The 17,451-nt window shown below is 35.0% G+C and overlaps 2 protein-coding genes across 6 annotated transcripts in view; one reads left to right on the forward strand and one right to left on the reverse strand.

The window, feature by feature from the left end:
* Window positions 1-5,672, reverse strand: part of mip120 (Myb-interacting protein 120) — a 67,777-nt gene extending 62,105 nt beyond the window's left edge. For both annotated transcript variants that reach the window (XM_067771426.1, XM_067771425.1), the window contains exon 1: window positions 5,076-5,672. In XM_067771426.1, the coding sequence (XP_067627527.1) occupies window positions 5,076-5,097 (22 nt within the window). In that variant the 5' untranslated portion in view covers window positions 5,098-5,672. The remainder of the gene's footprint in view (window positions 1-5,075) is intronic.
* A 5,199-nt stretch (window positions 5,673-10,871) lies between these two features.
* Window positions 10,872-17,230, forward strand: Ggamma1 (guanine nucleotide-binding protein subunit gamma-1). 4 transcript variants are annotated; one of them, XM_067771431.1, is made up of 2 exons: window positions 10,872-11,016; window positions 15,977-17,230. In XM_067771431.1, the coding sequence occupies exon 2, from the start codon at window positions 15,997-15,999 to the stop codon at window positions 16,207-16,209; it is 213 nt and encodes a 70-aa protein (XP_067627532.1). In that variant the 5' UTR covers window positions 10,872-11,016; window positions 15,977-15,996; the 3' UTR covers window positions 16,210-17,230. The 4 variants fall into 4 exon arrangements, with proteins under 4 accessions (XP_067627532.1, XP_067627528.1, XP_067627531.1 ...); XM_067771427.1 differs by having other exon boundaries at window positions 10,954-11,106; window positions 15,977-17,113; XM_067771430.1 differs by having other exon boundaries at window positions 10,980-11,106; window positions 15,728-17,230.
* Window positions 17,231-17,451: the final 221 nt, after the last annotated feature.

The following is a 17,451-nucleotide window of genomic DNA, read 5'->3' on the forward strand; positions in this document are numbered from 1 at the left end:
GCCACATTAAACCTTCAGGCCATACCTCCCTCCCCACCCCCAAGTTCCATGAGGAGCTTGGGGTCGCCAAAGCCTCGTCTGTTAGTGAAACAGGATTCGCCGCGGATAGGTGAGGCCTTATTAGCGTCTTACGAATTAGCGGCCGGATTAAACATGTTTTATGCCGACTACGGACTGCTAAACCAAATGAATTTGTAGTTTTATCAAAGTGGTCATATCAAATGTTCCGAGATTGTCGGATTTGTATGTTATTGGTACAATTATCGAATATATATGCGGAAAAGGACCGTCAACACCGATAAAACAAATTTTAGTTGTGAAGAATATTCGTTTATCGAGAAAACTGCTATTCAAGCATTTCACGAAAAATCGTATTTTTGCACGTACCCAGCGTGCTTTGCACACAGAGTATATTAACTTTGATTGGATAACGGTTGGTTGTATAGGTATAAAGGAATCGAGATAGATATATACCTCCATATACATATAAAAATCATCAGTATCGAAAAAAAATGTGATTGAGCCATGTCCGTCCGTCCGTCCGTCTGTCCGTTAACACGATAACTTGAGTAAATATTCAGATATCTTCACCAAATTTGGTACACGGGCTTATCTGGACCCAGAATAGATTGGTATTGAAAATGAGCGAAATCGGATGATAACCACGCCCACTTCTTATATATATAACGTTTTGGCAAACACAAAAAAGTAAATAATAGACCTAGAATGTTGAAATTTGACGCGTGGACTGATATTGACTCTTGATAAAAATTTGAAAAAAAATTTTAAATGGGCGTGGCACCGCCCACTTGTGATAAAATCAATTTTACAAATATTATTGATCATAAATCAAAAATCGTTAAACCTATCGTAACAAAATACGGCAGAGAGGTTGCCTGTACTATAAGGAATGCTTTGAAGAAAAATTAACGAAATTGGTTAAGGACCACACCCACTTTTATATAAAAGATTTTTAAAATGGTCATGGAAGAAGAAAATAAGCTATATCTTTGCAAAAAAGAGCTTTACATCAATGGTGTTTTATTTCCCAAGTGGATTTATAACAATAAATAGGAAAAACTTCATATTTTAAAAAATGGCATCACCCCTTTTATGACTAAGCAATTTTCTATGTTTCGGGAGCCATAAGTCGAAGAAAAATTTACATATCGTAACAAAATTGGGTACACATATTTTCCTTATAGCAGAAAATATTTCTAGAAATAATGGACGAGATCGGTTAAAGACCACGCCCACTTTTATATAAAAGATTTTTAAAAGGGTCGTAGACGAAAACATTAAGCTATATCTTAGCAAAAAAGGGCTTTGTATCAATAGAATTTTACTTTCCAAATTGAAATATAACATTAAAGTTTTGGCACCGATACTGTTCTTAATTTATATTAATGATATAGTTAACGCTATTGAAGGTTGTGAAATTAAACTATTCGCTGATGATGCATTAATACTGATTAGTGAGAATAATATTAATTCTGCACTTTCTAAAATACAACATGAACTGAATAACTTGTATAAATGGTTGTGCGGAAATAGACTGAAGCTTAATATAAATAAAACGAAATTTATGATAATAACAAGGAGGAACGTTAATGAAGATATAATTGGTTTAAAAATAAATGATGAAAGCATACAAAAAGTTGACAGTATAAAATATTTGGGAATTATAATTGATAACAAACTCAAGTTTGAAGAACATATAAGCTACACAGTCCAGAAAGTTGCGAAAAAATTGGGGTTATGCAGAGAACATCCAAATATATTCAAAAAAAGTACAAAATAATTATATATAAGTCCTTATAGAACCGCACTTTGTAAACTCCCCATCTATTCTATTCATTGTGTCAGACAAAGAAATAGAAAAAATTCAAAAGATGCAAAACAGATGTATGAGATTTATTCTTAGAAAACCTAGAGATACTCGTGCGGCTGATATGCTGAGAAGTTTGAACTGGTTAAGTGTCAAGCAAAAGATTTTTTTCACGCTATGAAGTTTATATTTAATATTAAAAGTGAAAATGTACCTGAATATCTAAGTAAAAACGTAGTATTAGTTAAGCAAACACATAACATTAATACAAGGAATAAACACAATTTCAAACTGCCTTTATTCAGAACTGAAAGAAATCAGCAAAATATTTTTTATAAAGGTCTAAAAAGTTTCAATGAACTGCCTATAGATATAAAAAGTTGTAATGAAATCGTAGCTTTTAAAGCAAAACTTTATGAATATTGTAAAACCTTAGCAATAAGATAGTAAATTGTAATATAATTTAATTTATGAATTAGGCTTTTTTGTCGTAATAAATAAATGAAATGAAATGAAAATTAGAAAACACTAAAATTTTTGAAAATGGGTGTGGCACCACCCCTTTAATGACTCAGCAATTTTCTATGCTTCGGGAGCATTAATTCGAAGAAAAATTTACATATCATAATGAAATTGTGTACACATATTTTCCTTATAGCAGAAAATATTTCAAGTAAAAAAGGACGGGTTCGGTTAAAGACCACGGCAACTTAGATATAAAACAAGTTTAAAAGGGTCGTAGACTAGAATGATAAGCTATAACTTAGCAAACAATGTTTTGAATCTATAATATTTCACTTATCAAGTTTTAATGTAAGAGGAAATGGGGAGACAATTTTCTTTTAAACGGGCGGTGCCACGTGTTAGGTAGAAAACTTTTACTTGTTTTGTAATAAAGACATTTTACAATTTTTTTTTTTAAGTCAAGAACAGCACACAACTGATAATACCAGTCTAAAAAATACGAAAGCTTGAAGAAAACCTTTGCGTCGTTCAAAGTGTTTCACAAAACGTTTCGCAAAACACCGAAATTTGACTTCGGACCCCTCCAAAACCGGATGCCCGCATGGAGTTAAAACGATTTGTTCCTCTGAAATTGCTAAGCATAAAATTAGTACTTCTAAATGTCAATACGTATTATACTCAGATGTAACTGAAATATGTGTCTATGTTTCACCCTCTGCACTAATTCTATTTATACTATGCGCGTCCACTATTTATCACAACTGATTCAGCTATATGTTATACACAGAAATACAACAGAGGGTTGTGTCTCCGCTTTTCGGTACACCCTGTGCTGCAGCTAGTTGTTTAACCACTGCCGCTAGATGGGTCTTCTAAGCATTATCTAAGCGAGGATAGCCGTTTTTTTCACGCGCATACGAACGTATGTGCTCAACCCTACAAGAAACGCTGATAGTTTTACTAATCCACTCACACTTGTAATTGACAATGCTGATCCTGCGATGACGTAAACATTGATACTCAAATTTATGTATGTTCCTTTGATCGCTCACGCATGTCCGCATGTTCCCAACGACAGCCTATAATCATGAAAAAGGACTCAAACTGGGAAAGCTTCGGACACCTGGTACAGAACAAAAGAACATACAGCAGATACCATTATACATGTGAGACAGATACATAATTCTCAACGGAATTTTATGTATGCGAGAACAGTTTATCCGATTCAATCATGTTGTCACTACTGACTGTCATATGACAATCAAATGATTATCACGGTTGTTTTGTTATTTTTTAAATTCCGCCATTTTCAACCGACGAAAATCATATAAAAAATAAGTTTAAAAAATGAAAAAGAGAGCATTTCAAAGCTCCATGCTAAAAGAAAAAAAATCGAAAATAATATTAAAAAATACCAAAAGCTGTCGCAATGTATGGGGCGCACTCAAAAAATTGATACGCGAAAAATAATAGTGGTTAGTGGTGATTCATTTTTAAATGTGTTTCCGCATGAGGAAAGCGCTCTTCTGTTGTTTTGTTATTTTCTGAATTTAAATTGAACATTCTGAACTCGAATTCTTATAAAATTATTTATTTCAAACAAATAAGAAACACGTATGCTTTTATCACGTACAAAATTAAAAACGTAATGAAATAAAGTAAATAAAAAGCAAAAAGCATTGTTTCATTTTTGTCGGAATATAACAATGGTCATTTATGATAGTATAACAGTCAAACCTGATATCTACAGTAAACTATCATTTATGACACTTTTTGATAGTTAGTGTCAGCACTGATTCAGGAAAAGGAATGAGAGTGAGCAGTACGGCTATAAACTTAATCAGTAGGCGATGTTGGTGTATAAGAAGGAGACAAAAACTCACACGTACACAGTTGTTTACATCACATTTGCGCAAGTCCCCTTAAAGCTGGAGACATTGGTGCTTTATCGGTAACCGTATCGGTAACCTTTTAACAGCTGATTCGACCAACCTTATGAGAATCAATGCAATCGATTATTGGTGTCGCTAAGGTCGTAACCGTATCGTAGCCAACCAATTGGGTTTTGGTCTACCGTCGTAACGATAAACAGCTGATTACGTCAGGGATACGGATACAGCGATACGACATACGGCACCAATGACTCCAGCTTAAGTTTGTGATATAAAGTTTGTATGAGACGCTGATCGTTAGGTTGGCATTGCTGACAATCAGATGATAGTCATATGATAGTCAGTATTCTTGTAGGGAAATCTTCTGATAAATAAAAATTATAAGGCAGTCTGGCAACTATTATTTCTAAAATTTCCCTCATAAGGGAAATTTATTTTGGAGGCATCCACCTACTGTACAATGACGTTAGAATCTTCTGAAGATTTCTAACCTTTCTAATATTAAATTTACTCTGCACACAAACTATATCCAAGCTACATATTAATAAATAGAAGTCGAAAAATTTAACACTTTTCTTCTTGGCGCATGCAAGACTCAAAACCAATTTGCTTGCATTAGATAAGCCAACCTATAGCCACCCTATGATAGTACCTTATGCTCCTAAGCATATTCCTAAAATTATTTCATCAAGAAAATTGTATGAATTAAATGATGTTCATCAAAACAAACTTTAAACAAAAGCAAATTTACAATTGTAATTATAAATTGTTTAAGTTTAAATTCAAAACAAACTTCAACATGCTGCAACCAGCATAACCAAAGTAGCAGCTAAATTGAAAATTCAATTTGAAAAGCGAAATTGATGGTGCAAAGAAATCAAATCACTTACCAATATTCGTACTTGTATCCATTTTGATGTTACTTGCAATAGTTATTAATAATTATAGTACACAATTTTATTATTTAATCATTTTTAGAACACAAGCATATTCATAATACAACGACGACAACATAGTACATATTCATATTAAAGTCCGCAATTACTTAAAACGCCAATCTTCATTCGTGATATGAAAATCGCATAAAAATCTTTGCCAACGGTTTGGCAAAGGGTCATAACTACTTATGGTCATTTTTAATAGACTCCAAACACAAAAAAGTCGTTGCGTTTATACAAAATCAGTACATAGTTACTAATAACTTTTACACAATCGCAAGGGCATAGAATGCAAAATGAAAATTCTAAAATTTATGTCCAAAAATATAGAAACGCACCAAATACACAAAAACGCGCGATCGCTTAACAAAACTTAAATTATTTGTTTACACGTTATGCTTAACTCAAATTTAAACGATGCATTGTTGTTGCATCTTGCAAATGAATTATTCCATTGTATTTGATAGTTTTTGAATAAAGGTTCAAATAAATTTATGCACTTCAGCTGTCCAATATACTAAATTCAACTGGGATTTTTGCACTTTTCCTTCTATTATTACACTCGTTCTGTAATCGTTTTACTTTGACATTCGTAAATGTCGGATGTGATTTGTAGTGTGGCAGTGTTGCCATATGTATCCATATAAAGCTATTGGCTATACTGCTGTGCTGCCATTTTTCGACCGGAAGTTGCTGTAACGCTTTGCGCCTCGCTTTGGGAGATAAATTCAATGGCGCATAATCAAAGTCAAAATAAAATACATTTTAAATTCAGTTGCAGCTTTTTGACATAATTTTCTATGAGCTATCTGTCAAAAAAGCTGAAACTAAATTTAAAACCTATTTTATTTTGACTATGATTATGCGCCAATGTATGGTCACACTTACATAATAGCTGTGTTTTTTTTTTACATCTACATACATATACGCTTAAACTTTATATGGCCATAGACTTAAACTTTATAGCGTTAAACTTTATCTACTTTTCTGAAATTGCTGCGCAGAAAATGAGTACTCCTAAATTTCCAAAAGCATTATACTCAGATGCAACTGAAATATGTGTCTTTGTTTCACCTCTTCGCTGTCTCATTCTGTATCTCTTTATATCACCCGCTGAAGATAGCCGGCCCTATGCACCGCCATATTGAACACCCTGTCAAAAGGCTAAAAAGCAGCCATATTGAACATCCCGTCAGGCATTTGACGGATAAGACTTCACACATGTTTTATCCACAATGATATAAAGTTTAAGCGTAAACGTATATAGAGTTAAAAAAAAACAGCTTTTGCCAACTTATTCCACTGTCATGGCATCGAAGCTTTTGAGCACTAGGTGCGGATATATTTAACTGCACGCTTAACGAAAGATTCCAGATTAACGAAAGATTCCATATCATCTGCGAATGGTACTCTAAATCTTAAGTTTTTGTTTACCGCCTAGCTTTGCGTTATTCGTCAACTGCACGAGAGCAATTGTCAAATTTGTTTTCGTCCTTTGCTTCTGTCACTTCGTTTTCGCTTTCACAGCAGCTGTTCCTGGGAGAGAAAGCCGAGATAAGGGTACGAGTCGGCTGTTATCGTTTTGCCTGTCGTGTCACTAATTGTGCTACAAACAGACGAACGACGATTGTTTTGTACCTGGTGTCAAAGATACTGATGCTGCTAATGCTTAGTTTTCATCCGGTCAAAATAACTCACATCAAAAGCTGACCAGCGGTTCATGCTAAAATTTTGTATTCATATATTTCACGATATATTTAAAACCCTGCAGCTAAATTACCTACTATAGTTTGAATATGAATAGGTTTTAAATTTAGCTTCAGGTGCTGTCACAACGTTTTTTGTTGATTTTATGTTATTTTATTACGGCTACAGACATGATCCGATCGCAAAGAGCCTGAGTCGGATAAATTATTTTGTTTCAATTTCATTAATTCAATGTGTGCGCCAGCGACATCTGCCTATCGCATGTGTACAAAAATATTATGACCTCTGCTTCCCAAATATCCCAATGATCCACAGAATTTTCGTTTAGCACATGGCGGAACGATACAAGGTGGCAGCATGGAACAGCTGATTATAAACTCTTTTTTTAATTTGATTTGATACATCAATTTCCGGCGTAGTACAATTTTTATTTATGTTCGTAGGTATGTCACCTTGCTGCAACCTTGTATAGTTCCGCCATGGTTTAGCAGAATCACAAATCACACATACAAGATTGCACATGTAAACAAAAAATCAGCTGTTTTTTATGGGCAATTTTTACGTTATTTTCCTTTAGCTCTTGTTTTTTTGTCTCTTCTTTCATTCGCTCAAGAAGTCAAGTGTGACGTAGGTGCGCAGAACGAAGCAATTTTTAACTCGTCAATGCGCAATCTTCCACATGTGATTTGTGAGCAGAATAATAACCATTGTTTACTATATAGTTTGGCAGCTTAATTCGAGGTTATGTTCATTGTGAATGATGACAAAGTGTGATCTCTTATCTGTCAACTGCCTGACAGGCTGTTCAATATGGCTACTTTTAAGCGTTTTGACAGGCTGTTCAATATGGCGGCGCCTATCTTCAGCGGGTGATAGAAGGAGATACAGAATGAGACAGCGATAGTCAAATACGAATCAGAAAATCCAATCACTTTGGAATTTTGACGTTTATGCAGAAGAGATCACACTTTGTCATCATTCACAATGGTTATGTTGCGAATAGAATGGAAGGCACTCGCAGGCCGTGAAAATAGGCACTCGAATGGAGTGGAATGAAGAACAGAGTTGCATTGGATCAATCATTGCATCAATATTAAAGATAAATTTAGAAAAAATAATTAAATACTTGAGTATAAGCAAACATTTTCTTTCAATTACTGCAATTAAGGTGTCCTAGATGATATATATTCCAAAATTATAACATTTTATGTCCGTTTAAAAATTTAACTTCAATTTCCCTAAGATTTCCGTAATATGGCCATTAATGATGTTTGTGTGTGTGTGCGTGTGTGCATATTTTGAGCTACTTGTAAAGTTTACAATGATAATAGGGCCGTTCCATTGGTTTATCGAGCTCTGGCTCTGCTCAAATCTCATTGGAACGATCTGGATCAACTTTATGAGAGCTGGCAGCACTAATAAAAATCATCTGTTTTGTTGAAAATAAGTAGAAACGTACACAAAATTTTAAGATACTGATAGAATTATTAACATTTAAATAGTTTTGCACGTAAGCAAACAATTTATTTTCCTTACATCATCTTCAAGTTGTTTACTCTGTCATTGCTTTTGCTTTTAAATATGGCGAAATCTTGTATGTATACACAAATGTACACATATTTAGTTCAGGCTACAATGGCTCAACTATATGGCTCGCTCATCTCACCAGCTGATTTTATTTTTTTCATTTCACTGGAGTAGGGATTGTCAGAAGGAGATGGCAAACTTAAAATGAAACCAACGAATTTACAACATTTTCTTACTACATACAAATGCTGCTAAGTTTTATGTTTTCACTCCATTCCATTCGTCTAACACCTACATGCTGATTTTGGCAATGTGAACAAAGGTGTGTTGTTGCTGTAGAGATGAGCCAACCATATAGTTGTGCCATGAGTGCTACCAACTCAAAAGTGGTTAGCTGTCAAAAAATCTACTACAGAAAACGAAACGAACAGAACTGCTATACGGATCAGAAATTGAACCAGATAAATATGAGGATCACAACGTTGTTGTTGCATTTGCATGTTAAATTTCTATCCGTATCTCGCTCAAGTCTCAATGGAACGTAACTATTGGAACGATCTAGATCAACTTTATGAGAGCTGGCAGCACTAATATAAAACATCTGTTTTGTAGAAAATAAGAAGAAACGTACACAAAATTTTAAGATACTGATAGAATTATTACCATTTAAATAGTTTCGCACGTAATCAAACTGTTTATTTTCCTTACATCATCTTCAAGTTGTTTACTCTTTCAGTGTTCTTGCTTTTAAATATGGCGAGATCTTTTATGTATACACAAATGTACACGTATTTAGTTCAGTGCTACAATGGCTCAACTATATGGTTGGCTCATCTCACCAGCTGATTTTATTTTTTTCATTTCACTAGAGTAGGGATTGTCAGAAGGAGATGGCAAACTTAAAAAGAAACCAACGGATTTACAACATTTTCTTACTACTTACAAATGCTGCTAAGTTTTATGTTTTCATTCCATTCCATTCGTCTAACACACACAATTTAATGATCATATTGATTATATAGTTGCCAAAATAGGCAAGAAAATTGGTTTTTGGAAAAGGTCATGCAAATTTATCAGTAGAAAATACAAACTGAAAGTGTATAAATCCATCATAGAGCCGCATTGCATATATTGTCCCACAATATTCTTTATGGCCAATGTAACTCAGGTAGATAAGCTACAAGTTATGCAAAATAAAGCTATGAGATTTATATTAAACATGAGGTATGATACTCCCATTAATAACATGATAGAAGCACTAAACTCGTTGAGTATAAAACAGCTCATATTCTACCACAGTATGAAATTTGTATTTAATATTAAGCACGGTAAATTACCAACATACCTCAGCGAAAAGCTTAGATATGTAAATGATGCACATTCATACGTAATCAGAGAAAACAATAATTTTAGATTACCTCTTTTCAAAGCAGAAGTGGACAAGCAAAATATATTTTATAAGGGCCTGAAATATTTCAATGAACTTCCTAATCACATAAAAAGTAGTAATAACTTCAATACCTTTAAAAAAAGTTTATTGGAGCAATGTAAAACCCTTCCAATAAGATAAAGTTTTTTTTTTCTTTTATTTTTTACATGACATACCGATACTGGAGCGCGAAAAGGGAATGGTAATACTGGTAGCAGCAAAATACAATGCACCCGGCCCTTAGGAAAAGAAAATCAGTCGCCACCTGTAACTCCAGACAGTTCCAACAACAAATGTTACTGTAATTCGGTATTTTCAGCCTATATTTACTGTTGCTGATCGGGATCACTCGCATTCCGACAGCATTAATATAGCAATAAAATTATATGATGTGTAACCAAAATAAGGTCCAACAACAGTTGGAGCAGGGGGATTGGAAACACGTCCTTTTCAACCTCACAATATATTTTGAGATGTGCTGATCGGAATCTTCATGCGTTCCGACAGCGTCTTTACTAAACAAAGTTGAGGGTGATTGGGTACACTTCAATTTCCAACATCCAAAGACATGTTTAGCTGTGTTGATCGGAGACCAATACATTCCGACAGCTTAAAATACAAATATAATTGAAAAATATAAGTTCCAAATTTTGTTGCCTTAAGCTGGGAGCCCTGGAGGATTGGAAACGCGTCCTTTCCAACCTTCCTTAAATGACTGGCTCCCAGACTCGTCCGTTTGTTACGCCAGTAAATATGCTGATCGGAATCACATGGCATTCCAACAGCATATTCAATAGAAATAAATGATATAATAATGAATTGTACTTAGTAGTTTAAGTTTTAGGCCTAAACAGCCGTAATAATAAATAAATTAAATTAAATTAACACCATCACGCTAATTTTGGCAATGTGAACAAAGGTATGTTATTGCTGTAGAGATGAGCCAACCATATAGTTGAGCCATGAGTGCTACCAACTCAAAAGTGGTTAGCTGTCAAAAAATCTACTACAGAAAACGAAACGAACAGAACTGCTATACGGATCAGAAATTGAACCAAGATAAATATGAGGATCACAACGTTGTTGTTGCATTTGCATGTTAAATTTCTATCCGTATCTCGCTCAAGTCTCAATGGAACGTAACTAATAACCTTAGCGAAACTATACAAGGTGGCAGCACGGTACCTTTTGAGTCAATTGACGTTTTGCTATATACAATTTTTACTAAGGGTGTGTATCGTCGAAAACTTTTAGTCGCTTTTAAAGAAAGTTTTATTTATTAACAAAAGGAAAATCATTTTAATACTCGCAAAGGCTCTGGTAAAATACTAACATTGTATATTCTAACATTTATATGTATTTTAAATAATATCTACCCTTTACATTGTGTGTAATGATGAAATAAGAAATGAGTGCATTGAAGGTGGCTGGACATACACTCATGATTGGGATATAGATTAACTAGAAATTTAATTGATGTAGGACTTCGATTCCCTTTCATGTAATTCTATATTGATCATTGCAATGTCTTTTTTGCTACATTAACTATTTAATAAGTTTGTATTTCCTCATTTCCTAAACTCTACAACAGTCCCCTCAATATTAGGGTGGTACTGTCTGCACCCCATACGCCAGCTTATTGCGGCAGCGTTTGATGAATGATTAATCGATTTAATGGAAGAGAGTGCGTAGTTTGGTAATCCTTTACTTTAGCTCACAACTGCTAAAACTCGGTCAAAAATATCGGGAGAGGTGTCAAAAGTGGCGTCTTAAACCCAGTACCACGAATTCGAAAGCGGAAATCCAAAATTGTATTTCTTTAATTTATCCTCCAGTGCTCCTAGCTTAAGGCAACAAAATTTGGAACTTATAATTTTTCAATTATATTTGTATTTTAAGCAGCCGGAATGTATTAGTCTCCGATCGACACAGCTAAACATGTCTTTGAATGTTGGAAATTGAAAATAACGCGTATCCAATCACCCCCTCAACTTTGTTTAGTAAAGACGAGTGCGAGTTATTCCAATCAGCAACAGTAAATATCGACTGAAAATACCGAATTCCAGCGACATTAGTTATTGGAACTGTCTGGAGTTACAGCTGGCGACCGATTTTCTTTTCCTTAAGGCCGGATGCATTGTATTTTGCTGCTTCCGATATTACCATTCCCTTTTCGCGCTCCAGTATCGGATATATCATGTAAAAAATAAAAGCAGAAAATCAACAGTAAATATCGGCTGAAAATACCGAATTCCAGCGAAATTAGTTGTTGGAACTGTCTGGAGTTACAGCTGCCGACCGATTTTCTTTTCCTTAGGGCCAGATGCATTGTATTTTGCTACTTCCGATATTACCATTCCCTTTTCGCGCTCCAGTAACGGATACATCATGTAAAAAATAAAAGGAGAAAAACTATCTTATTGGATGCGTTTTACAATGCTCCAATAAACTTTTTTTAAAAGTATAACTTCAATACTACTTTTTATGTGATTAGGAAGTTCATTGGAATATTTCGGACCCTTATAAAATATATTTTGCTTGTCCACTTCTGTTTTGAAAAGAGGTAATCTAAAATTATTGTTTTTTCTGTCAAAAGATATTTCCAAAAAAACGATAAATGGCCCCGGAGCGCTCCGAAACCGGGGATAGGATCCATAGAATTTTGGGCCGCGTTTATAAAAAATTATCCTGGGTTTGCAAATATCTCCGGAAAGAAATACAATTTTCAGTTCACGTTTCGGATTCCTGATCCAGGGTCCAAAGCGCATCTTTTGACACCTCTTACGATATTTTAGGACGAGTTTTAGCAGTTGTGAGCTAAAGTAAAAAATTACCCTGGGATGTTATGACTGTTCTCCTAATGTAAACCTATGTATACAAAAGTTCAATCATCTTCGAGCTAGGAAACGTTTAACCATATCAGCGATCTCAATAACCTGTAAAGATTGCATACAGAAAAAAAAATGTACGGAGTTATTCTCAGTGAAACGTTCTGACCCATGTAAATACTTGACTACCCCCTCACATTTTCATTAATACGTTGGAAGGGGTATCACCCTTTAAATTATCGCTACATAGCTGGTATTGCTGGAAGACAAAGCATATGCTTGCATGGGTTTAAAGATCCATTAATGCACTCGTTTCGACGTAGCTCTTTATGTGTAGAATCTAGATATGTATATAAAAAATATTTTTTTTTTGTTGAGCGCTTCCTGATGAACGAACACTTGAAAATGTTTATGGTTATGTAGTAGAGATTGTGCGTTTTGTGCTGTTGTCCATAACTAATGTACGTATTGGATGTTTACACTATTCTCAACACTATGATAATACTGACTACTCTTATGTCTTTAATGGCTGCACAAAGTTCGATAAATACATAAAATAAATAAATACAAATTTAAATACTAAATCTAATTAATGAATCCGTTCCGCTAATATAGTCTTTCAGCACATTTCATCCCATTTTCATGTAAAGCCATCTTAAAAATTCGACTCACATTTTTTGGGCTAATCAAGCCCAAGAGTGTTCCATTTACCTTCGGAGACTGCACTCCGAACCTTCTTAAAATCTTAAGAATTACTTTTGTTTGGTTTTGATAAGTGTCTACTACCTACGTTGATGTTTTTGGTTATTTTAACAACAATGATACTTCCCGAAGGCTGTAGGTATGAGAATTCTTATACCCGTTTCAGCAGGGCGCAACCTTGTAGGAGTCTGGCAACCCTGGTCTATGCACATTATATGTCCTGTTAACGATGGCATGTGTTGGAGGTGGCATCCTGCCACTCGTAGCAAGCTAAAGCTAAATACAAATACAAATACAAATATCTCACCCACCCTTGCCCTTACATGAAGCAGACTATCGGGTACACTTTTTCTCAACATGCCCGACATTGTAAACTAAATGCCATTAGAAATATCGACCGAAGAGATGGTTAATGGGCATGGTAAAAAGCCTATTAGAAAGTGTTTTTGGAATTGGGTATCTTGCCATGTTAGAACAACATGGTAGTGTTATCGATGTTGATAGGCCTTTGCCGAAAATATTCGGTGGGTCTTGCAACCCGCAAGGTACTAGCCCAGTTATTGTGGGAATGGTTACCACATTAAGCTTTCTAAGCCATTCTATCTCCCCGCCACTCATCAGCGTTGGTTCCACATTACAATTAAAGAGATGGTTGGTGTTATGTGGGGACACATTTCAAGCGGGGCATAAATTTTGTATGTCGGGGTTCATTCTGGATATGTAAGAGTTTAACCTGTTATAGTATCCAGAAAGAAGTTGAGCCAGAGTGACTCGCGTTTCCGTGGTATGCGTTCCTCTTCCGCAAGTTTTGGGTACTGTTCTTTGAGTACTGGATTCACCGGGCAATTCCTGGCATAAAGGGCCGACGCCTGTTTGTGGAGTTCACCAAGGACCTTCTTGTGTTTTTTTGCTTCATACGGCTGAGTTCTCAGGTGCCGTATTTCCTCAAAATGCTTACGGAGATGACTCCTTAAGTCCCTAGGGGGTGTTGGCTCATCAATCAGATGTCTGTTGGGACGCCCAGGTTTCTGGGTATTCAACAGGAACTGTTTGGTTAGCATCCCATTTCTCTCCCTGATGGGGAGTATTCTCCTCATTATGTAGATGGTGTTCTGGGGACATAAGAAGACAGCCCGTGGCGGTTCTGAGAGCAGTATCTTGGCAGACCTGTAGCTTCTTCCAGTGGGTAATTTTTAGGCTTGGCGACCATATAGGGGACGCGTAGCATGTAATCGGCTGGCCAATTGCTTTTTATGTGGTAATGAGCGTTACTTTTTCCATTCCCCAAGTACTGCCAGCAAGGTATTTGAGGATTTTATTACGGCTCTGGATTTTCGGTACAATTGCGGCTGCGTGCTCACCAAAATGTAGATCCTGATCAAACGTCACACCCAAGATTTTGGGGTGTAGGACAGTCGGTAGTGTAGTGCCATCGATGTGGATGTTCAAAATGGTCGCATTTGGGACGTCCATGTTGTAAATAAGGTGGCGGATGTCTTACCTATCAGTCGGTATTATGGTCTCAACATATTTTAACAGCCTGAGGTCATCCTGATTTTATTTTATTTTTTACTTTTGTCTTTAGTTAAATCTCTATCAGTAATCCCTATGTAATATCTGTGATATGTTTTTTATTTATTTACTAACTGCTTTTTATTATTATTAAGCCAGGAAGCACTGCGACCTTTGTGTAGTACTAACTTTATGTTTGTGGCACAAAAAATGGCACCAACATTTAAAATGACATTCTTTGCGAATTATTTTTATCACTACGTCCCAAGCATAATGAAAGAGAAGCCTAAAACCTACATATCCGATAGTTTGAACTCAAAGAAATCGTTACCGCGGCAATTGGTCTACTACCTGAATGTGGTAGTACTGGAGCATAGGTACCTAATTCATATTCAGCAAGGGATTGCCCATGTCAGATGCTCCTGTAAATGTTCGGGGAGTATTTTTGCGTTTGAAACAGCAACAACAATACTCCTGGACCATATCTTATTTTGCATGTCAATCGAATAATGCAATTTAGAATTTTGGTGCTATTTTTTCCAACCCTCCTGTACATGTCTTAATTGTTGCGTTCCAATGAAGCGTGATCTAGATACGGCTAACGTTTTAACATGCAAATGCAACAACAATGTGATCCATATGGATCATGTGCTTCATTGGAACGCGAGGAATATTTCTGGCAGCTTTTTTTTAGAAACTGTATCTAACCTTTGTGTTTGTGTGTCTGTCTTAACAAAACTAAAAGAAAGAACAAAATATGTTTACCGTATTTGCGCCTTCTATGTAAAGCATTCCAAGTACTCGTACAGTAATATGTCTACTAAAAAAATCGTTACTTTTTTAAATTTCATTCAAACGAATTTCGTATTTTTTTCTTTCTTTTAAACGTACACTTTCAGCAGCTTTACAAGAATACTGTTATAAAAAGAAAACTAAATAACGAAAGAAAAAGCAACTGCCTAAAAAGCGCATTATCACCTGCACACATAATCAGCACTTGCACCAACCAAATCATACAACAACACATTCACCCATCCACATTGCATCAATTACACTTCCACATCCTACATACCTACATACAATATTATACACATAAAAACAACAATTTCCTTATCAACGCCATCTATTGTGCAAATTTCCAACCATAGGCCTATCCGAGACAGCCGTTATGGACGTAATGTCATCATCACTACAACAACAACGTATTGTCGTCGAACAGTTGCGTCGCGAAGCTTCTATCAATCGACAACCGGTCAGCGAGTCTTGTGCTCAGATGATCAAATACATAACGGAGCATGAGCAGGAAGATTACCTCTTGACTGGTTTCTCCAGTCAGAAGGTTAATCCATTTCGTGAGAAGTCATCTTGTACCGTACTTTAAATCAATCTAATTATTTACTTATAATAACAACAAAATTTACAATACCCTCAACAACAATCAATACACAATAAACACAAAAATCGGTACGTTAGGGAGATGGGTGGCGACGATGTGGTTGAGTTTGTGGAAGTTTACATGAGCAGCAGCAGCTACGATGAATGCAGAAATGTGGTGCGAACAACAAACATATTGCTTAGCGAGAAATTGTCTTGTTGAGTTTTTACAGTGTAAACGAAAAACCGGCAAGCAAACAACAAAGATGGAAAGTAACATGTGCTGTTGGAAATTCATGCTGCAACAACAACAACAGCAGTGGAGAATTTGGCATATGTGGGATATGACATAAAACAACCAAAAGAAGCTCAAGTACTGTGGAACAATGAAGCACGCATATGAAACTGAAATACATTTTACATTTTAGCTTAATAGATGCAAAATACATACATACATATAATATATAGTAATACCGATGTAATTATGCGTATAAATCTTGCAAAAAAATATATTATTAACAGAAAAATATACAAAATAGTAATTTAAAAAAAAGTAAAAAAAATCAACATAAGCATGTACTACAGACTAGCAAATTACAGAACTACCACTCAAAAACCACAAATTCCAAAAGCTGACTCAAAAATATCCTAACTAAACATGCTCACACGTCTAGAAACACCTAATCAAACTATATACAAATAAAACATTTTACAACAACACAATACAACATGTTGTGTCATTTGTGCACATTTCACGAAAAAAACAAAGAATTATATTCTGTATCAACTTATTTATAAATTATATACATTACTAATATAAACATTTCTCTATACTACATATAATCTAAATACGAATAATGTATTACAAAACAAATAAAAAATAAAGTAAATCTTATTGGCATAAAAACTAACCAACTCGAGGCAAATTATTTTTCAAACTTTGAATTCGTATTTCAACACTCTACTTGTATAATTATTGACGATCAAAACAAATAATTTAGAACAAAGCAACACCGCCTTCCTAAAAATATATAGAAAGTATGAGTGATATAAAGATTAAAGTGCAAAATATTTACTTTTCTCAGTTGATAAATACTACGATCCGTAAAAACGCAGGCCTCTGATAGAATTTAAATCCAGATTGGCTTTGGAAAATCTCGAAATTCTGTAAATAACAGTCAAGTTTAGATCTTAATGTTTTAGGTCCAGTAATAACAGTTATATTCTTGGACTTCACCAATAAGGTTTT

Source organism: Eurosta solidaginis, chromosome 3, assembly GCF_040869045.1.
Source record: "Eurosta solidaginis isolate ZX-2024a chromosome 3, ASM4086904v1, whole genome shotgun sequence".
Classification (NCBI taxonomy): domain Eukaryota; kingdom Metazoa; phylum Arthropoda; class Insecta; order Diptera; family Tephritidae; genus Eurosta; species Eurosta solidaginis.